Source organism: Nesoenas mayeri, assembly GCF_963082525.1.
Source record: "Nesoenas mayeri genome assembly, chromosome: 12".
Taxonomy (NCBI): domain Eukaryota; kingdom Metazoa; phylum Chordata; class Aves; order Columbiformes; family Columbidae; genus Nesoenas; species Nesoenas mayeri.
In genome coordinates this window covers 11,807,385-11,830,274 of record NC_137547.1, presented here as the reverse complement: position 1 = coordinate 11,830,274, position 22,890 = coordinate 11,807,385, and the positions used below count along the sequence as shown (strand labels likewise).

Sequence of the window (22,890 nt, the reverse complement as noted above, 5' to 3'; positions counted from 1 at the left end):
AAAATGGTACTTTTCGTTTGTGCATGGAGGAGTTTCCAGGGCATCCTGTTTGTAAATCATCTTGCTGAGGAGTAATCAGGCTTCTGATTACCTGTTTCGTGCAATGGTGTGTGGGAGACCAGAACATAGAAACTTGCTGATATTCGAGAGCTGCTCTGCATGCCTCTCCCATTTGGCTGCTTTCTGCCAAGATGTGTCCCGAGTGTGTGCACACAAATACCTGCCACCTGACATGTGTGTCAGAAAAAGTGGACTGTGTAGGAGAAACACTGCCACGAAGTTTTAGAAGTGCATAAACTGAGATGCTTTTAGAAATAGCCAGCATTTGTTTCGGTATTTGTATTTTACTCATATTTTCCCTTCATCTTCTTTATAGTTCTCAGAAAGACAGGTGGCTTAAATTCTCATATAGGTCAGAACGTCAGAGTTTACACAAGCTGATGTCATTATTTCTTGTGTTTTGTCTTTGGATTGCTAGGCTTCGGTCATCAGCACTTCTTCGCTCCTCCTGATGTGATATCAAGAGGACAGCATCACTGGCTGTAGAGCCTTTGAGGCTGCTCAGATTTCAAGAGTTTTCTTCTGTCAGCAAATTGTTGCTTCCTTAGTAATATAGGGTGAGAAGAACAAACCTGCTGCAGTTCACAATGGGGACAGCATGTTATTTATCGGAAGATAGCATTGGGAATATAAAAAAAAATATCCTGGGAGAACAGAAAGATTTTGAGTGGGATTTAAGTCTGTTGCACATAGCTCTTTTCTTGTGTTGGTATCTAGATTATCAATACTTATGACAAAATGGACTTTCAGATAATTGTGACAGTAGTGGAAATGAAATTATCGTCAGTTTCGAGAGTGAAAGGTTTAACTTCCAGCCCACATAGAACTCATGAAATTTTTATGGAGCATAATTCTACAAATACCCTAGGACAATAGCAAAACTCCTATGGGAATGGTGGTTTCTGATAGGAGCTGTTTCTGTCTCTGTGTTAAAGAAGATCTCCATGAGCAAAGGTGTCTCACTCTATATAAAACAAAGACTATAGAAAATGTGGCAGAAAATGCTACAGAAATATCAAATAGTGCTCCTTTAGAAGACCTTTTTAACATAGTTCTGCTTTTGTTTGAACACATTTTTTTTTTTTATGTTTCCGATATGTTCTTTGGTCTTATTTGAACTTAAATGCTTTCTTTGTTACGGACTCATTATTTTCTCTGGCATTTCAATGCTTTGCCTACTTTGTAGTTTTTACTCTTTTGTCCTTAGTACTCAGGTATACTGACATTTCCTATTTTTTTCCATGTCTTCTTTTTCTCCTGTCCTAATTCTGCGACATTAGAGGTGTAAATCCATATTTGGGAGTGTACATGCAGCTGAAAATGCACATGCATAAAAACATACAGGGAATTACACACCTTAACGTGATTTTTATGTATTTGGGCTAAATAGACCTTGTCTTACTTTATTTTTGTCTGGAACACTGTGTACTTCTGTATTAGAAGACTGAGGAAGCAGTTAGTGGTACAGTGATGTGGTGCAGCTAGAAGAGAAGTATTGGTCTTGCTGATAAATTTAGATCACAATTCATTGGATTTGAATGGGCAGGAGTTTCTATTAGGTAGCTTTAACTTACACAATTTTTCTTTAAGAAATAAAAATGCTGTTTTAAATATTGAATTTTCTTTTTATTTTTTTTTTCCAGGACACTGAAAACCATAAAACTTTGATTAAAAAATAATTTAAAAATGCCCAGAAAAAGCATAGACTATGGAGTGCTGCCGGAGTATGAGAAAAGCCATATCAAAAGGACCTTGGAGTTGGGAACTGTTATGACAGTTTTCAGTCTTAAGAAGAGCAGTCCAGAAAGGAGGACTATTCAAGTCATAATGGAAACCAGGCAGGTAGCATGGAGCAAGACAGCTGACAAGATTGAAGGTTTCTGTGAGTATTTGCAAAGTGTACCTGAACTTGGAGTTACTAATATATTGATGTAATTGACAAATATTGATTTAATGAGCCTTTTTAATATAATGAAGGTTTTGGCTGAAAATAGTTTGATAATTTGCTGAGAATATTCTGAATTGTTGCAGTGTGGGTGAAGAATCTTCTGCAGCTTGTTATTTAGGTATCTTAAATTACTTAAATATGATTAATGTGTTTTTACCCTTAGCCCTGTTCTGAAAGTTTTTATCTTTGAATATGATGGAGCTTGTGTTCTCTATGAATTGAGTTACTGAGTGACAACTGTTTTCCGTCATTAAGCATCAAGATGGCTTGTAGATTCAAGTGATGAGTGCTTTTCTCTCCAAAAAGAAAAAAACGCCAGCTACAAGGAAACTGAATTCAAGTTTCCATTTTCTTAGGGAATTTGCTGTTTCAGGACAGAAATCATTGTTTAGGAACATTATTGGAAAAGTACTAGTGACTTAGAACAAGGAAGCTGTGACATGTAAGAGGTGGTTTCAAGGTCCTGAGTTGATACTGTCTCTTTAGTTGATATTTGAACTGAGTAAACCCACTCTTAGTAACAAGGTCAGTGAGTAGAAGGGGTAAAGCTACCTAGGACTGTAAAAGCTATGGTAGAAGAATAAAGTGAGAATATTCTTCAGTTCTTACTGAACACAGCTGATGTCAACCAAGCTCAGGTTGCGCTTTTTGGGATTTATACAGCTCGTTCTTCACGCTCATGTGAGAGAAACCAGGAAGGAGGAGAATGGAGTTTGTCTGTTGAGCTGTGGATTTTTAGAAGAGTTTTTTTGGTAAATACACAATAAATTAAAAATACATGGATCTAAGGTTGCAAAGACAGGCACTGACAAGTTGCCAGGTTTTTCGATTGTCTGTGCAGCTTCCCTTCATGCTCCTTACTTAGAAATATTAAATCTCTGTTTGCTACTCTTTCCATTGGTTGCTGTCACATTCCTTGTGCTGACTGGACCTGCAGCTGGAAATATAATGTAAGGAAATGAAAGACTGATTATTTGGAGCATGTTTTTGTTGTTGATGATGAAAATGTGATCATATAGAGTCTTCTGTGGAAAAGCAAACAGGTCTAGACACCCTACTTAACAGATATTCTGGATTATAATGTTGCAGTGCCCCAGTTTCTCATGTGGAAAATGAGGGTAATTATTCCTTGCTAAAATGACACGTGTGAAGGCAAATGCATTACTTGTTCGGATATGCTCACATCCCAAAGTGAGGTGTGCCAAAAAAAAACCAAAGTCCTGTGAGAGGATGAATAATTCAGTTATGAGAGCATGGCTTGAACATGCTTCACAAATAAAGCCTGGGGTTACACACAGAGCAGTAAGATTAAAACAAAATAGAAAATGACCACTTAGTGGGTAGATGAGGCATTAGAGTCCTCTGGCAAAAACAATTTGTGATCATGCAGTTAAAGAATTATCATAGCCATTTGCACAGAGGGGCCAAATATAAAGCTGTGCAGACTGTGCATTCCAGATCTTGGGGTCAACTTTTTTAGTGTTTGACTTGTAATCTTCTTTTACGGAAGCTTCCTAGGGTAGAGTGTATTTGTGCTAATACATCCTGATAATTAAGCAGTTTGCTGAGTGTGTAGATTTTAACACTTGTAAAAGAAGGTGGATGTTGCGATTTGACTCTTACTCCTGGATAATCCAGCAGGATAATGACTTACTTCCCGTTACACAGGCAGTCATCACTAGAATAGGGAATATAGCTATAGACCTGGGGTTTACCCAAAGGCCATTTTCCTCTTTCCCTGAAAATTGTAGTGCCTCAGCAGTTTTTTAAATTGAGCAACATTTAAGTGACCTTTATAACGATGTGTCATACTCTAAAGCACAAATACGCAAAATATCCTTTTGTTGTCTTAAAAAGCAATGAATCTGCCCAAAACCAAGATATATTTTTCAGGCATTGTTTCACAATATGGTATGAATAGTTTTTAAAATTTACCATGAACTGTATCTGATCTACTTGAAATGAAAATCACTGCAGTTTTAACTTGCTGACAGTGTTTTTGCTGCAGAAGAAGGAAATATTTAATGTATTTATTTAGTTAAATTTTGCTATTGCTTCTTTTGATTGAGACTCAGACTTCTTTTATGCTTGAAAAGTGGACAAAGTATGGATTTGAAGCTTTTGTATTTGATAATTAAGTGGATAGGCTTCTTGAATATCAATGAGAGGGCAATTTTTTTTTTCTTTTTCTGGAGCTATACTGAGGAAATGATACCAACTTCATGACAGGGGAAAAGTTTTTTGGTTTGTATATATGAACGACCCTAAGTATTCACTGATGGATTGTGTTGACTTTGTGAAAAATAAAAAACTACTTTTTTTTTTTGTTTTAATTGGCTGAGAGCATAAGAAATATATTTTTGAGTATGGTATTGTTTAATATTCTTGTGCTGCACAAGAAACAGTACCCATGATGTGATCTTAATTGTTTTTATTTGCATGTACTACAGTCCAGTAAGAATTAATACTGAATGTGGGCGGGAAGGGCAAGGTGGTTTCCTGTTGTGTGTGTGCCGTTTCACTGAAGTTTGGCAACCACTCTTTACAGAACCTGAAAACTGAATATTTGCGTCTGCTATGGGGTTTGTGTTTTTAGATCCATTACCAAGGAGAGTTCTTAAGCTTTGGGACACGAAACCAGGCTGCTAATATATAGAGAGGATGGAGACCGACTTTTATACTTTATATTGATATTCTTCCTTTGGAAATTAAGAAAAAAAAAGTATTGTGTGTGGGTTGTTTTGTTTTGTTTTGTTTTTTCTTCTCTATTTCACTGTATAACATTGAGAATTTTGGATGTCATAGTGCTGACTTTCTTGCCGGTGAACTGTAAATGTGTAAATGGTGTCGGCAACCTGTGCATGAACAGTCTGCCTTTCCTGTAGAGCTGCGCAGCCAAGAGTTGTGCAAGTCAAGTGAGCTCTTGGATGGCATTGTGATTTTCATCAGGTCAAGGTAGCTTGTCCAAGCTAATCGGATTTGATAAAGACAGTAGATTTTGCTGTTTATGAGGAAACTCTGATCCTCTTGTACAATTTGTGTTTCTTGGGTTTACTGACATTCTGCTGTTGTAAAATTTAATGCTTTGTAGACCCAAGCAAAGATTGTTAAGGGACTGCGAGGTGTCTTTCCTTTTTAGGCCATGGAGTTGGGAGAGACTGGTAAATGAGTACCTTTCAAGAAAAGTTAAAAAGTTGTCTATGTTTTCCATTTCGTGTGAGCTTCAAGTTTCCTTCTAGGCAAAAGGGGAAAGATGAGCAATGGAAAGAGAGGGGCTGCCTATCCTGAAGTGTTTTTTAGGTTTGATGGAGGCCAGGAAGGCTTTTAGTGCTACTGCTCTTTTGGTCACCTGCTCAGGCTGCAGAGTATCACGTGTGCCTTTCCTACATCGGCTGGGTCCAACACAAGCCATTGTCAAAACTGAACTGGGCAGAAGGGAGCAATACACCTTTGAGAAATGTTTTTATCGCTGATGTTTGGCTTGCAGGGTTTCATTAGTGTATTAAAATGAACGCCAGCAACATGTGCTTCCTTCTGTGGGCCTGCAGAGAGCTCTGCAGATGGCTGAAGGAAGCGGCTCTGAGCTAGATGTGACTGTGCTCACCCATGCTTGGGCTTCCTTTAGTCACCTGGCTATTGTTCTATACATAGAGACACTTTAGATGAGCTCTGAGATCATCTGAGGGAAGTATTTGTAGACACTGCCCACAAAATGTTGGAGCTTTTTCTTTTGTCTTTTACTTATTAATGGCATTTCTTTGTATTCTGCATTGTCCTCATTTTAAGCTCTTAAAGATAACCTAAAGTTTGCTGGGTGGGCTATGGGACTGCTCGTGAGGCTCAGAATCTCAGTACTGTTATTCCTAAGTTGCCCAGGTCATCAGTGCCAAAAGATTGGTTTAACTTCTGAAGACAAATATTTTTCCTGTGAGGATTTGTGTGTTTGTTTGTATTCCCCTGTTGTGCTTTGTATGTTGCAGTATGGTATTAATACTTCATCAGATCATCCATGCTTTAAATCCATTGTTGTGTTTTTCCTTCCCATTTATATTTCTTGGTATCCACAGTAACTCTGGTTTCGGTGGAGCCCCAGTCATTGGTTTCAGTAGGAGAAATACGCTCCATTTTTTTGATGAGAAGTAAGTTTTGGTGAGTGTTGCAGAAGTGCTGACCCAGCGAAAGGTTAGTGACCCTGATGCAGAATGCACAGGGTCTTGGGGTTATAAACAGGAAGGGTATTTCTGTCTGTGTGAAATAACTTTGAGGTGATATTTTCACAACCTAACACTAAGTGGATGACTTACAATGCTGGACTCACCTGGCTGCTCAGATAGTCAGTTGGGAGAATGAAAGGCTCCTCCAGAGTGAAGTTTCATTCCTGTTCTGAATTATTGTCTGCTGGAGTCTCTTTCTCTGGCCATTGAATGTATAAAAAGCATAATAACACCAACCTCCGAACTCTGAGGCAGTATGGGGGTTTTGAGCTTCTTTCTTTCATCTATGCAGTTGGTTTAAGTGTGGGAGTTCTGTTGCAAGGCATTGCAAATGTAAAATATAATTTGAACACTGAGAGCAATTTCGAGTGTAAAAGACAACACAGAAATAAAAGAGGCACTTTTTGTAGGGCCATGGATCTAAATCCCATGGCACTGGTTCCGCAGCTGATAGTAGATACCATTGCTAGGAAGAATAAGCAAATCTGATAGAAGTCTAGGGTGGACCACAGTCTTCCCCCCCACTTTTTCTTGCAGTAGCACAGCCTGGTGCTAAGGATGGCATTTGGCAATTTTGATTACGTAGCAGGGGAAAGTGTGTGGTGGGGGAAATATGTTTTTCATTGAGTGATACCCTTGGGCAAGTGGGACCCAGTATGACTTGGCTATGGATTGTTTTACTCATAGATTTTATTAACCAATGTACATTCACGGGTTTGCAATTTAAGAACTGCAGATCTTGGTAACTGTAGTAGAGCTAAACTTAACTTTTGCTTTACTAACACATGAGAGAGGGAAACTTCAGTTTCCTTGTACAAAGGGAGTTGATTTCCTTGTTTAATTTGTAACGGGCCTTTTTCTTTCAGAAACTAATTTATGCATACTTGGTACATGACCGTGAAGCTGTGACTTACCAGCATGATTTACTGCAGTGTGTTGCTCAGCCTGTCACTTCCTTAGGGTTCTGTTCTGTATTTTTATTGTATAATATGTTTACCCTTTCCAACCATGCGTGGGTCTGTGTGGTGGCCCTCAGCTCCCAGACACCCTGTGTTGTTTCTCCCAAACTTAGCTGTCCCAGGCGGGCCACACAATGCATACGTGTTGTACATCCCCGTGGTATCTGGGAGTCATTTCTGCCTCCACATCAGCCACTGGAGTGCTGTGTTTCTTTGCTGGGATACCAAGTGGCCCACAGACAACTGTACCGAGACAGCGGTGGGAGGCGGAGGGGAAGGAAGGGGCGGCCAGGGTGAGAAATGCCCATCCGGACCCTGCTAAGAGACGTGTCTGTGCGACCGGGGCTTTGCTGGCAGGGGACATTTCAATACGACCAAATAAGGTCTCGCAAATTTCCTCATATTGCTGTACACATATTTATATTTATGTGAATAAATTAGGGCTCAAAGAGGTTATGGTATTTAAGCTTGTTGAGCAAGTAGGTGGCAAGGTGTAAATCTCCAGGAGGCTGATCCATAATGGATATTTCACTCTTTATCAAATGCAAAGTCATTTAAGGACAATTGTTAAGGGAAAGTTTGTGGTGACTAGAGTTTAGTCACTGGAAAATATGTGAGTTTCTACCTACTCTTCCATGAATCCTTGTGTTCAGTGATGATTCACAGCCAGGAGAATTTATGCTCCGAGAAATCCGTAGTGGCTTCCTTGAATGTGCAAGTGTGTGTAATACTTTTCACATTTCAAGGAAGATTCTCTTGAGGACATAAGATGATTTCTCTTTTTTTGGTTACCCAGGATCTTTTTTTTTTTCCATGTAAAGAGCTGATCTTTTTTTATAAAATGATCTAAATCATTTTTTAATCCCTTAATTTTTGAAAAAGGTCACCTTTTTTTTTTTTTTTAATGTTCCTGATTTATTGCAAAATACTAAAAAAAAAAATAAATCTAGTAGCCATTTAGTTGTGGAAGCACACAACAAGAAGCAGGTTTAAAGTATTGGAGGGCCACGTTTAGAAAAAGATAATGTAGTATATCAGCTTTTAAAATGCTCTTTATGTAGCCCAAGAGGTTAGGGCGTAGGTAAGGTTGAAAGAGAAAAGGAAATAGATGTATTAGTATTAATTTATTCTGAAAACTTTATGTTTCTCAGAGGATGAAATAGCTGTGTTTGGGAATGGCAGAGATGCAGACCTCTTGTCAATGTAATTGCAAAATTACGAAGCAGAGGAATAAAAGCTACTTTGAGTCTTTTGATGCTAATGATGTGCCGCACTATAACACATAGTAACCATTTCTTTTCGATTCAGTCCAGACCTTTATTAATGCAGTAGGACTGTCTTATACCTATTTTCATTTTTAATAGAAAGGTATGATTGCCAATGCATAATATTTTATTTTAGGTTTAACATGGACTCATAATTTCACATTGTCTCTCTTCTCTTGTTTTTTTCTGTAATATCTTTCCAGAGTTTGTAGAATAAAATGACCATGGCTTTTTAGCTACATTTGCTATCTCATATTCATTTAGTGTTGTTGATCTTTCTTCTAACCTATGTAAAACATTATTGAAGAGTGAGATCACTTGAGATTTTCTTCCTGCTCAAAAGAGGAGATTTTACACAATTTTTCCTCTAGAATACGATTTTTTTAAAAAACATAAAAAGTTGAATTTTCATGTGTCACAGGTATATTAAGAAAGGGAGTGAATGGAAACAAAGAACTAACTTAATAAATTCATGTTTTATGTAGAATTAGAACCTGTGGGAGCTGCTCTGTTTTTAATTGGTCTGCAAGGTTGCACTGTTTGTGATTTCAGATTGTGTTATGTTGCCAAGCAGAAATCACTAGTTACTGCAAAATGTTGCACCTGGATATTTAATGATCAAAGCTCATTGGAGAAGCAGCGTATCTACAATATAGTCACATGGGTAACTAAACCACATCAGGCCACATAAAATTTACAGTGTGAGGTGAAATGCAGGGGTGTGTAATTTAATGCAATGGCAATCTTGCGTATGTTGGCACAGATGGTGCTGTTCTAGCTAAAATGTGGTGGGCTTTTTTAATCTTTATTGTTATATTTTGTGACTTTTATCTCGCAGCGTGTTTTCCCTGAGATTAGATTTTGTTTATTTTGCTTTTAAAATCTTTGCTAAAATGGCCTGACGAAGAGAGTTAATTTTGGTTCCGTGCATCCATTTGGCTGTCAGGTGCTTTGGGAAACTTAAAACCCAAACACCCAAGAGACTATATATGCAAGTGATTTACATTCTTAAACGTATATGATGGTTCTTTCCCCCCATCCCCGTAGGTAAAACAGCTAGGTTATTTAATCAGTATAGTTGTTAATGCCAATGTGAACGTCCCCTGTGGTGGAAAACTTCTTTCTTTCCCTTTGCGGTGTAAACTTTTACAGCATCCGTGCCTTTCTGGGAGAAATGATGAGTATCTACATACTCTGCTGAGTGTGAAATGAGTATTTCTTTTGGCTGGAGTGTTGGACTTGACCTTGCTAGTTTCTGCTCTCAGAATTTCTTTCTGTCTGAATTTCCTTACTGTTTCAGACATAAAGTAATAAATAACTCACCTTGAAAAGCTCAAGTCCATATTCTGTCATTTTCTTTCATTTCGTATTCTGAGTGCTGTTTAAAAAACAACCAGTATGTCATTGCAAAAGTGAATCCACTTCTTGCTCTTTGTGGAGTATCTTTTCAAAGGAACATTAAAATTCACCTTTTTTTCTGTTTTGAAATTGCTGTGTTTCAGTTATTACCCAGGGGATCTTTGTGTAAGTCTTCAGCTGAGTATTTAGAGCTTGGTTTCTGTGGTCAAATGAAAAAATGAACGTGTGTAGCCTTTAACTGTTTTAAAATAATTTCTTCCCTTTAGCAGCTCAGTTCTGCAATGTTTAGTGCTAACTTACAACGACCAGACTTCCTGTCATGGCCAACCAGTGAAACGGGGATGGGGTGAACTTCATGTACCTGAGCACCCCTAATGAGATTGATCAAAGTCAGTGCGAAATATAGGTTCTCCAGTGCACTTTTCCCAGGGTCCAAGTTTTACATGACAGCATTTTTGTTTCGTTTCGTTGCATGGAGTACAAGGTAAACTTTTAAGGGCATATACATAAATTTAACCCTATTCCTGTCTCATTTTGTGAAGGTGCCTTTTAATTTTAATATGAAACCAATAGCCATTTGAGATACATGGCCCCTTGAATTCAGAGCTCAAACTGGTAAGGGCTGTAATATATTGCTGCTCTACTGAGCAGTCCGGTTGAGAAGTTATTAATTTAATGGTAATTTGTTGTTACTGTACAGAACAGCTCTGTGTGACCTGATTACCTAAAAACCTGTGGGTTTGAAAGGTGGACTTGTCTAAAGCTTGTGTAAGTCACACCATTAAATCCCCAGAGGAGCCCTTGGAAAGACAGTCACGTGTGATTTCTCAAGATACACCAGACTGTTTCTCATGTTCCATCCTTGTAACTGTGTTTTCAGATATTTTTGTGGCTTACCTGTAACATCTTCCTTGGGCCACTTGAATGTCTCACTAAATTTCACCGTTTGTATGAGCTGGATTACTTGCAGTGCCACATCTGTACCGTGATGCTGCAGATTTCTGCTTTCGCGTGACTGTGTCCTTCGCTGAGAGAAACCTCACCTTGTTCCCTTTAGAGTTGCACAAGATCCATGTTTCACTCCTGCTCTGAATAAAACAGGCTATTAACATACGCCTTGTTAATTTTTAATTCTGCAGAAGTGAGGACAAAGCCATTGTCCTCACTAACCACTGTGAAGTACATTTGCAAAAGGATACTGACGGCTTTGTGCAGTCACTGGGTGCTCATTAGCAAGTAACCTCTGTTGCAGGGGACAGTTTCTACCTTGCTGAAACAAAACCTTATTTGAAATATTTTGTAATGCAAATTATTGGGAAAAATAAAAAGAAAGTGTATTCTGAAAACTGGTTCTTAAGTGCAGAATGTTGATATATTTATATATATACACACACGAAAAATCAAAAATATTCATATAGAGAATGTCCACCCTGTTTCTCAGTCCACAGCACTTACATGATCAGAGAGCCTTATTTTCCTCTCTGAAACACTGCTAGCAGTTTCCTTTTAGTCTTCTTGAGACTTATTGGAAATACCTGCTGAAGTAACTAATGCTCATGGCCTGATTTCCGACTCTGTCAGCATCCTTTGAATCAATCTGTAGGCTTTTTCTTCTCCTCCCTTAAGTATATAACTCTGAACTCTGAGGCAGAACTTTTCTCTTTGAATAGCAGTGCTGGTTCTCTTCCGGAATGAGGAGAGTGTTGTTGTGTACAACAATGTAAGGTTTTTTGCAGTTATCTTCACACCGTTCCCTACCTGTGCTTACTTTATGTCTTGTCTTCCATTCAGCTTGCACAGCACCTTCTCTGGTAGAATCCAAGTTCTGTTTTACCATCTGTCTCTAAGTGTAACTGAAGGAAATGTAGCAGCAATTCATACATATAAGTGCATTACTAAATGAGATCACTACTGCCAGGTTATTTGAACGGAAATCAGTGGAGATGTCGAGGATCAAAATTTTCTTGTTAGTTTTATAGTACTAAAGAGCTCTAGCAAGCACTCTGGAAGGCACCAAGCAATTAATCTGTGCAGTCTTTGGAAGGTAGCTTTGTAGTAGCGTAATGATCCATTGAATTAACTGATTTGCGAATAACACAAACCATCAGGAGCTGAAGTTCAGCAGTTTCAGGCTCTGAACTGCCACGAATACTGCACATCCAGCTCAGAGCCTGGAACAGGATGGTAATTGAAGATGCCTTGGAGTCCAGCCTTGTTAAAGAGCCACTTGAGAGAGTTGTCAGAATCAATATGTGACTGATGAAGCTGCCAAGGACATCCTTTTAACCCATGGAAATAACCACATTAAAGAATGGATGAAATGTAAACTACTATTGTAGGGTGTTTAGAATGGCACTAGACTTCTAAACTGTTTGGCTGGGGACCAAATGCGTTGGGAGTGTCCTCCTCATCTTGCTGGGTGTGAGTTAACTACAGGGCATACTTTGATTTATGTTTCCTTGCGAAATGCATTAATCTTCTTGCACTATTTTATTGAAATCACACCTGCAAACATGTTGGATTTGATCTGACACTGCAATCTGAATATGTCGAGATCTGTGCTTTTTTTCAGGTGTATCATACCCGAGGAATAAGTGTAAAAACGTGTCAAGATACAGCTCTGCAATTTGCATGTGGGGCTGAGAAGGAGGAAGGCTCCAGTACTTCAAGGCAGTAGAGTATCTGAGGTGCTGTGCTTGTAGTTTGAGCCCTGGCACAAAGTTACGTTTTGATTGTTCAGTGACAGATCGTGCTATAAAAAGTCCACAGTGACTGCGTAACAGCTAAGTTGGTACAACTCATTTACTAATCTGAGTGTGAAACATGCTGCAGCTTTTCCTGGCCTGTTCCTTTCTCGGCTTAGTTGGGATCAGCCATTCTGGGCTTAGTGAGCATCATTTGGAGGGTACTGGTGGCTCCAGACTACCAGACCCAAGCTTATGCTCACTGTGCATGTCTCTTGTTTCTCCCTCTGATTTTCTGCCTTGGCTTTTCTTTCAATAATATAGAATAATGCATCCTAAATGACACTATAAAATATCATTAAAATATATTCAGGTAGTTTCTCTTCATTTTCTGAAACTATAACATGTATTATGTCTTTCTTGTGTTTTGTACACCTGTTTCATATATTATTTAAGTAAACATAGTGATATCTTGCCAGAATTTTCTAGGACCTATATGTTGCCTGAAAAGTAAAGGAACATGAAATTCTGAATTTGAGGGGATTTTATATAACTATTTTCTCTCTTTTCCTCCCTTTCTCCCCAGATTTTGTTCTCTGGCTGAACCATTCCCCTGTTTACTGAATTTTAGCAATTAGGATATAGAAATGTCTTTCAAAGAGCAATTGGAGAAACAGTAATGTGGTTACCAGTGTGAAACCTGTGCATATAAAAATCCTTGTGTCTGGATGTATATACACATATGTTCATGCAGGAGAATGGGACGGTAAGGTTGAAAGGCTGCTGTAATGCAAGGAAAAGAACTGTAGTGAGTAATTGTAACCGAGGGGAGACATTGAGTAAGTTTGTGTGTTTGTTTCGGAGTTCAGTATGAGGTAAGAGCCACTTGAAATGACAACAGCAATGCAGGTTGTGAAACCTGTTTTATTGCTGCTTATAGTTTGTACTTTGAGGGGGTCTTTGTGGTGTGGTGTTCATGTGTGGATTTGTAGGAGTCTGAAATGAAAGGTGTGCTTTGCTTTGGAGTTAAAACTCTGGTTTTCAGCAGGGATTTGTTGGGTGAAGGGAAAGCAGAAGAGATAACTGGGGTTGCTCTTGCCCATGATGAGAATGAGCCAACGTGGTATGCAGTCCCACGCAACCTCCTTCCCTCTCCATTTGGGTACTTTCTGTCTCTGCATCCTCATTCTTCTCTGGGGATATTAACATGAACTCATGGGCTTAGATCATCTTTTTCAGATGGTGGCATTTGGGGATGGATATTTGGATACACCACTAGGGATCTATGTGAGACTGTGGATGGTCAGGGGCTCAGAGCCATCAGTAGGAGCTTTTGATTGCTGGACATTTATGGTCATGTCATGAATTTATTTTAGAGTTTACATCTAAATTTAGGGGCTTTGGCCGATCAGATATGCAGATCTTAGGAGGTGTTTTCATGCTTTGAGAGAGTGGCTGAGATACAGATCTTGACACATTAAAAGCTCTATCTTCAAGATAATGACACTTGGACAAATTAGTTTAAGATGCTTGTGTCCTGTGATTAGTTCAGGCTAACCTTTGAGGTCCCAATTTCCCAAGGTAAGTTGTTCAATGACTGGTAGAAAAGAGCATCTGGGGGAAAGTTTGGCCTGGGATACTTTGCAGAGAAAAAGAAATTCCAAGGTGAATTAATGTTTTATTAGAAGGCTTTTATTGATGGACTTTGTTACTTGTCTCTCTGTGCTTTCCATGATGGCATCATAGAATCCCAGCGTTACACAGGCCGAAGCTTTAACTGGTGTTCAGCTCCCTCTCCGTTGGCAGCAGAGTTGCTTTTTTATTGTATTATTAACTATCTTCTGTTATTGGTGAGACGCTCATTTAAAACAGGGTTTTACGCTGCGGCGTTCTTAAATGCATGCACAGAAACCCTCAGCTATTTTCCTTGGATCTTTCTAGGTCTGATAAACACATTTCGAGAGCAACCATGAAATGTTTTTCTTCACTCTTCATCTTGTAGCTTGCAAGTCAAGACTGTCCAGAAGTGGGAAGAGCTGTTTATTTGTCTGGTCCACGGGCAGAACAAAACCACTTCCTCAGTTTTCTAATAAGTATCTTATCTTGAGAGTGCATGTATTTCTATTTCAGTTCTGTCCCACTGCTGTTGTGCAGGCCGTGTAGCAAGGGTTTGATAAAAAGGGAGATGACTTTAGAAAATGTGTGCTCATGCAGCATTCCCATTCTGCTCTACTCATAAAGGTACCTGTGTTCTGTAGAAAGCAGCAAGTTGAAACTGATAAAATAAATAATGTCAAAAACCAGACATCTCTTTGGAGTTGACCAGAAAAAACCTCACAAACATTTTAATTATTAGGCTGGATTTTCTCTCTATATTCCTACTTTTAAATATTTTTCTTACAAGTGCCAGTGACTATACTAGCTGACAAGGTTAGCTGACTAAGATCTAATGTATAAGTTTTAGGTGTGTAAGTTAGAAGTTGTATCTTTTCTTCTTTGTCTCTGAACAGTTGTCATGGCAATTGGAAAATTCTTGCCATTTGTGGAATCATGTCTTCTGCAACCCAAAGGGGCTACGTGTATATACTTTGTCTGTGGATAATCAGTGATAGTGAAATGATAAAAATATGACAAGTTATTTTTCTTCTTCTTTTGGTCCTTCTCTACTGTTGTCTGTTAGTCTGTAATATATTTAGTTGTGGATTCGTGGATGGCAAGCCATTGCAATTTGTATTCCTTGCCCATAAAAAAAATCTATATATAGATATTTTATATATATATACATGCTTCGACTTATTCATTTATTTTTTCAGACTCTGCTGGAAGTTAAGTGCCGTTGTACTGACTGAATGCTGTTTCATTTCAGTGGATCTGATGGAAATAAAAGAAATTCGCCCAGGAAAGAATTCAAAGGACTTTGAGCGTTGCAAAGCAAAGCAAAGAGAAGAACACTGCTTTACTATTTTTTATGGTACCCAGTTTGTCCTCAACACCTTAAGCTTAGCAGGTACTTTTTTTCTTATTTGTTTCTTCTTTAAACCTCCCGATTCAACACATCAAATACATCGATGGAACAGTAATGCGAAGACTACTGTGGTTTTGACTTCTGCAGTTCAGGAGTGCACCAGATGTTTAAAATCTGGAGACAGACCTTTTACTTGGCCCTTCATGTCTGTGAACTGCTGTGTTTGTAATGTTTTGCTTTCAAATAGTGTATTGTGTGAGTGTAGTTTCTGCTTTGCTCAGTCATTTCTAGCAAGGTAGACTTCTGCTGGTTAAATACCTATGGTAAGGTTTTCAACACTGAAGAGCAGAGGTGACGTTGTCCTCTTTAAAGTCAGCAAAGGATTTGCTATTGTCTCACTGTGCTCAGAATATTGCCCTGGCATTTCCAGTCTGGACAAAATGATTCAGGAAACAATAGCCATGAAGAGTTAGACTAAGCTGCATCACAGAAACTTCATTATCACCTATTGGCAATTGCAGACTAGTTTGGAAAAATGAACTTCTAGTTTGGGTTATTTGTGTGCGTGTCACCTGATAATACCAAACTTGTAAAGAAGTACCAGGGGACTGTAAATAAAATTGGAAGGTGATAAATTGATATTGAAGTGATCCATGTGAAATGGAGGGAAGTTGTATCCTGTATCTGTGGAAAGGGATGGGACGCTTCTTATTTCAGGTGAGATTATCCAGGTTCGCAAGCCCAAGGTTTTTGAAATGAAAAGGGATATAAATTCTTACAGTGCAGGCTGAATACAGTTTCTCACTAGTGGAGTTTACAAAGAGATTTGTCTTCTAAAAAGTTTGTGGTGGATCCTTTAGAATCATACAGATGATTTATTTGGAGTGGTAGTTCTCTGTGTTATATACAGGAGCACACTTGTCCATTTAAATAATTAAACTAATTGCAAAATCTTAATAGGAGAAAATAGGAGTGCTTTGTAAGCATTTTAATGCCAACAGCAGCTTTTTAAAAAATGGAACTAATTGCTAATAGATTGCAGTACTAGAAGACAGATTTTTTTTGCAGTCTGATGCACTGGAAATTAAAGACTGCTTGTGACTACTCCATTGTTATAGGCTTTTAACTTTAAATAAGTTTTACCATTGTTTACTGAAGTCTGTGAAAATTTTGAGCAAGCGGCTGTGCTTACGTGCCTCCATGCCAGGTACTTCTGATAGATTTCCTCTAACAACCCCCCCGTCCCTCCTCCATGGCAGTTCTCAAAAGCAGCCTTCTGCCAATACTTTCAAAACACTTGGTATCGTGAGATATGTTGCCATAATGTTGAACTGCAGAACAACATGGTATAACTTTCAATTAAGGGGGAAGTCCTTTTCCTTGTTGAAGTGCTTTGTTGTGGTTTCTTAAAACAATATAAAATAGTTGTTACTTAAAGGGAATGGTAGGTGTCATAAAGGGCAGAATTGTCTTGGGAGAAGAATTGATTTGGCAGTGGTAGTGGGTGTTCTTTCCGAAATTGTAACCAACTGAAAAACATTTCCATGGGGAGCTGAGACTGGGCTCTAGCTTCATCCTTGGGGGATAAAGCATTGTTTGGCAGTATGTTTAAATAAAATGTAATCTTCATCTTGTGAGAAACGCAATTTCAGCTAGTGTGTGAAAATAATTTTTCAGAACTGGTTTAATTGAAGAATGCCTTTATGAAACTTCAGAACTAGCACACTAAAGCAGATGGACTTGGATTTCAGCTTAACTGGCATTCCCGAGGGAAGGCTATACCCAGCACGCAGTTCATCATGTTGCTTCTGTTGGATCAAAGCATTACCAAATGCAGTCATGTTAAATTATGTGGAGGACTCTTCTGGTTTGGGAAACAGAAGGGCAAACTACATTTGAAACAAACCAAGACAGTGATAAAACAATTTATAAGGTTGAGAGGAAGATGTACCTGGCTTCTAGTATTAAGCCACTTAAGGGATTCTAGACCTTTTTTAGCTTGTATTACAATGTGTTCTATGTGATCTACACCAGTTTTGTGCATTGCCCCCTTCCTGTTCCTCTTGCCTCAGTCTGTTCTGGAACAATCCGTGTTTAGAAGTATGGGTAGGACAAACAGGAGGTGGTTATGTACATCAAAAGCCCGTACTTTTCAATTTTCTTGTAGGTTGCTTGGAATATAATGAACTAGTTTTATGCTATAATGCACTGAGTTCTTTTGTCTGCGCAGCTCAAGTTGCTCTAGATGTAGGTCCCTGAGCTTTTGCCGTTTTGGAGATAGAAAATAAGAAAACAGATTTTGATTGTGTTACTACAAGAGCTCAGCAGTAGTTTCATAGTCTTTCTGCTGAGATACTGAAACTTGTCTACCCTGATAAACAGACTTCAAAGAGGAGGTATTTGCTGACAGCTTCCAAAATTAACTCTCCCACCTCCAAATTTGTGCTGTTTTTTATTAGTTTTATTATTAGCAACATAAAGTTATGTGGTGAGATTTATCAAAGAAAAAGATCAATCAGCAGCTTTGTATACTAGGGTTTATCTAAACATCGTAAGTTATGTCTTGGTTTTGTGTTGATTTTCTTTTGATGTTTCTCATACCATATTATTTTTTCAGCTGACTCTAAAGATGATGCTGATAAATGGTTGTGTGGCTTGAATATCTTGTATCAAGAGGTCATGAGTGCTCCAACACCAGCGATCACAGAGAGGTATGTGGACATAATTTCACTTTGTGAAATTTGGCTTTTCTTTGGAATTGGAAGTGGAAAATCTGAAAGAAATTTTTAAGGTGCAACAAGTGGTGCCAGCCAGTTACCTTAAGAACAACTACTGTCCAGTTAGTGTATGATACAGAAAGCTCGTATGGAAATTCTCCATGTCTGCTTTGCTATACACACACTCTGGAATCACACTCTGCTGCAGCCACTAATGTGGAGTTGCAGTTTACCTTGTTCTGAATTCCAAAACAAACCAAAAATCTCTTAGAGATCACAAGTACATTTGATGTAAGAGTGCACTGATTCTTGGAAAATTCAAATGTCTTATGCAATCACAGTAGGCTTGCTCTCCCAGATGTCCATGTGTCTTGTGTTCCAATAATTCGACATGCACTTTTGCAGTTTCTCCTTTTTATTGGAGCCGTTGCATTGTGTGGCAGTGTGCTCAGCTGACTCCGAGAGCCAGGCTGAAAATGAACATTTTGAAGGGTTACTTTTTCACAGCCAGCCATATGGTGTTGAAACTGTGCCCTTAATGCTTCTGTTTTCTCCACATGAAGCTACTCATGCTCAGAATGCCAGTTCTGTTGACAAGTTTTTAACACTGTCCCTGTACCCGATAGCTTTTCATCACTGCTGGCAGTTTTGTTTGTTGTCCACTGCTGTTACCTGTTGTGAGGATATACCTTGTCCTCGCTTGCTACCTGAGCAAACTGTGGTTTTGACATTGATGTTGTCTTTACTTGCTGTTCCAGTTGGGCAGAAAGAGTTCTTATCTATTCTTATCTCTTGTATGGTATTGCAGTGAGCTGTTATTCAAAGTGCAGCTGGGTTCCAGGCTACGTTTACACAGCAGTGATTCCCGTAGAGCCTGAGGATAAGCTTAATAATGACATGCTGTGTTCATCCTTTAGATCAACACATTGTGTGTGTGTATTTACTATTAATGCTGCTAACAGTGTTTTGCTGTGCTCCTATAACTGATGTGCAATTTACTGAGGCTTTTCTTTAAAATCCTCTAAACATGACCTTTGAAGGTCCCTTCCAACCCAAACTATTCTGATTTCCCCCTAGTTTTTAATTTTTGTGCATCTAACAGATCTTTGAGCCAGCAGCGTCATCTGGCATAAAACATTTACTCCAGTTTCGATTAGCTGAAGTTTTGGCTCACTTTATCCACTTAAATTTTTACAACTTCTGGTTGCTCATTCTTTTCTGTCCTGCCCACCCTTCCCCTTCCTGTGTTGTTTATGTGGCTTTAAAATGCAATATTAAGCAGCAGAAAAGTATGTATTTACAAATATGGTTATAAAACTGGCTGTACTGGAAATGCTTTCACTTTATTAAAAGATATGTATCTTATGACTTAAATATTTCTATTGGAATTAATCTGTGGATTTTGATATTTCATTGGCTCTGTTTTCTTTAGAATTCTTAGATTAAACCTTTTTTTTTCCCTTTTTTTCCCACAAGCTGGCTGAGAAAGCAGATCTATTCTGTTGATCAAACTAGAAGAAATAGGTAAGAAGCTCTCTTTATTCAGTTTGGTTTTAGCGAACTTTTGTTGCAGATTCTAACATGGAATGAAAACAAATAAATATGAGGTCACTGAAACTGGCATTTGCTCTTGCTTTAACAACTTGAGCTCTGCCTTTTGCTCAACACAATGTGGTCATAGCACTCACTCAAATGATGAAAAATAAATAGTTTTGCTTTTAGTTTAGGATTACTCTGCTGGAATGGGGACAAGGAGTTGTATTCTCCCAGTCTTACTGCAGAGATTCAGCTCAGCTGTGCAGGTGTGGTAGGTTGCTTGCCTTATAAAGGCAAGAGACCTTATAGATGTCCCATTCATAGCCAAATTGTAGCCCAGCAGCTTGGACTGTATAACCCGCTGTGGGCTTTCCCGTGCAGTTATGCCACCAGTTCTTCCTTCATTGCTGATGCATGTTTGCACTGAAATGATTACACATAAACTAGACAGACCAGAACCAGCTTTTATAAGCTTGTTTGGGCAGTAGTAACAAAGAAGCTGGATAAACAGAGCTCAATGTGGGCTGCTAAAGATCCAGGGCAGAGTGATTAGCCTTCCCTTGTTTCAGTCCCAGTGGGGCTTACACATAGCTAGTATTAGTATTATAGTATGTGTGGTATTATTAGTATTGTAATTATTATTATTATTACTACTAGTTGTATTATAATATGTGTGGTATGTATTTTGAAACTAATCATGGCAGCAGTGTCAAATATATCCAGAGATGGACTTGTCCCAGCAATAACATGAATTCTTGCCTGCAGGGGTCAGAGCTGTGAGGAGAACAGAGTATTAAGAGGAGACAGCAGAGATACCTGAGGCTATTAGAGGAGAGAAAGAGGAAGAGTACTGATATGACAGGGTAGTACCGTGGGAAAGAGTTTCTTCAACAGTGGGAAACAGAAGATGTTCTTGAGGATGGATACAGAAGGAAGGCATAGTGGTGTGGAATAAGGCAAAGTCTTTATTTTTTTTTAGCAATTAATTGGCCTGGCTACACAGGCTTGTCTCTTGCCACATGTTCAAACAGACCCAAGCCATAGAGTTAGCTCTGACACGGTGCTTGTCACGTGAAAGACGTCTCATGGCTTGTAGCTCCCAGTGTGCTGTGTAGCTTCGTGTGTTTGAGTTTCAGTAGGTCATTTCAGGTCCATGTGTGTTGTGGGTTTATAGCTTTTGTACAACAAAGGAGGGTTTTTTTTAAGATTAATTCAGTTGCATACCTCTCCTTAGAGCTGCCAGAAATCATGTGATCATGAGAAGAATGTTAACCCCTCCTTCCCAATGTCTGTTACTTTACCATCATTTTACCCTTTGTCTGGAACATGCATTTTATTCTAAGGTGTAATTCAGTGTAGAAAAGTACATGCGTTTCCTCTCGTTTAGGCCTTTTCCTAAAAGCAAAATAAAGTGTGGTGTTTCATTGTGTGAATGAGACTGCGTTCTTGCAGGAAACAACACTGTTGTGCAGCTGCCATCAGCATGAGCTGAGACACCATTGCAAACCAGCCTTTCGTAAGCTGACCGGAGCGGTGAAGGGGAAAGTAAATCATTTTTACTGGATATTGGCTTACACCTGCTGATATATTTTGAAAAACTTGCCCTGTGGTGGGGGTATGTTGGTAAGGGTCATGAAACACAAGCAAATGTTAGGATGGAGAAGCTGTGGCTGACAGTGTGTGTCTGCTGAAGAGGTTTCATGTGTTGGTTTAGGGTTGTTTCGTCACAGTCTGATTAGGATCAAGGGGACTTGCAGTGCGGAGAGGGCAGTTTTTCGTTCTCTTGATAGATGATTCATGCTTTTAGAAAAAGTCAGGAAAGCAGTTTAGACTGAGCTTCATTGTGTGTAGTGTTGCAGTTTCTTGGGAGGTTAATTGTAAAGGTTAGGCTTCCAGGTTTCATAGGTTGAGTTTTTTCCAGTGGTAATGAAGTCCCCGCTCTTTGTTTTGGCTTGTACTTGTCTGGCCAGAGGAAATGGCTTGTGCTTGGTCTTTAGAGTACAAACGGAGTGCTCGTTCTTGCTCCTAAAAGAAGTAGTTTTTTTCCAGAGGTCTGGCGACAAGGCGGAAAGCCAGGAATTTCCTGAGTTCTAATCTGGCTTGGGCATGGATTTTGGCTAAGCTCCTTCTCAATTTGCCTCCTTCCCGCTCTACACAATGGAGAGGAGAATATCTCACAGGGTAGCTACTTGTATGGACACTGTAGGACAGAAGTGCTGCTTTCGTCTATGTGCTGGTTGTTTTTGTTGCTTTCAAGTGACTCTGTTCTGATCCTGTGTTTGCAGAGAGTTAATGGCTTATGAATTGCACTGTAGGTCAAGACAGAGTACCATAGCCTTGTTTTCTTTGGTACTGGTGGTGTTGCATTAATGTTTTGTGGGCATTGCCTGTAGGACCCATGGATGCTGTGCCTGCCTTTTCTTGACTCTTCCCTGCTTCCTTTTGCTGCTGTGAATTCCCTTCATCTTCGCATCTTTGCAACTTTTCCCTGTGCCTTTCAGATGTCCCACTGTAACGCTGTGTCTTTCTCATTGAGACCTCACGTCAGTGCCTACCCAGAGTTTCAGACTCTGTCTTAGAACATGCAATCTGATTTCTATTCTTTGCTATCCAAAGAAAGTTCTCTCTGTTCATAATAATAATTAATTTAGCGTTGTGAATATTGCTTAAATACTTGATGTATGTAAGCACTACGTTGCTTACAATCTGAAATAAGTGTGTCTCATTTGAAAGATCTTGCTGTTATTTAGAAAACTTTGGATTTTAAATGTTGCTAGTGTATCACTGGACATTCTGAAACTCTCTAGAAAGGGTCAGCAGGTCTGTGCAAATGACCTGGAAGATAATTCCTCTCTGGGGATTGTGAGAGTAGGATGAGGTCGTGTTCAGGTGTTGGAGAGGGGGAGAGTCTTGCTGCTGGAAATCAATTTTACCATAAAAGCGAATAACAGCTGGAGAAAAAGGTTATAATGGTAATGAAAACTGCACCTCCTTGTTTTCAACATGTCTAGTTTGCTCACATGTGGATGTTATGTTTATAGAAGCCTACAGCTTTGTGAGATGAGCCCTACCCAAAATGTTTCAATAGTCATGTGTTTGTATTGATAGAAAATACATTAGTGGCTGACTAGATACAGCAGAACTGTGGGATTTTTGCAATCTTTCTTCTTCTTTTTTTTTTTT

At 39.0% G+C, this 22,890-nt stretch overlaps 1 protein-coding gene across 1 annotated transcript in view; it reads left to right on the top strand.

The window, feature by feature from the left end:
• Positions 1–1,746: 1,746 nt before the first annotated feature.
• The window catches only part of PLCG2 (phospholipase C gamma 2), a gene marked incomplete at its 5' end in the record, with an annotated part of 54,172 nt that continues 33,028 nt past the window's right edge, over positions 1,747–22,890 (top strand). Inside the window, 4 exons of the mRNA XM_080351985.1 lie at positions 1,747–1,942; positions 15,356–15,496; positions 18,072–18,165; positions 19,648–19,695. Of these exons, the coding sequence (XP_080208111.1) occupies positions 1,747–1,942; positions 15,356–15,496; positions 18,072–18,165; positions 19,648–19,695 (479 nt within the window). The remainder of the gene's footprint in view (positions 1,943–15,355; positions 15,497–18,071; positions 18,166–19,647; positions 19,696–22,890) is intronic.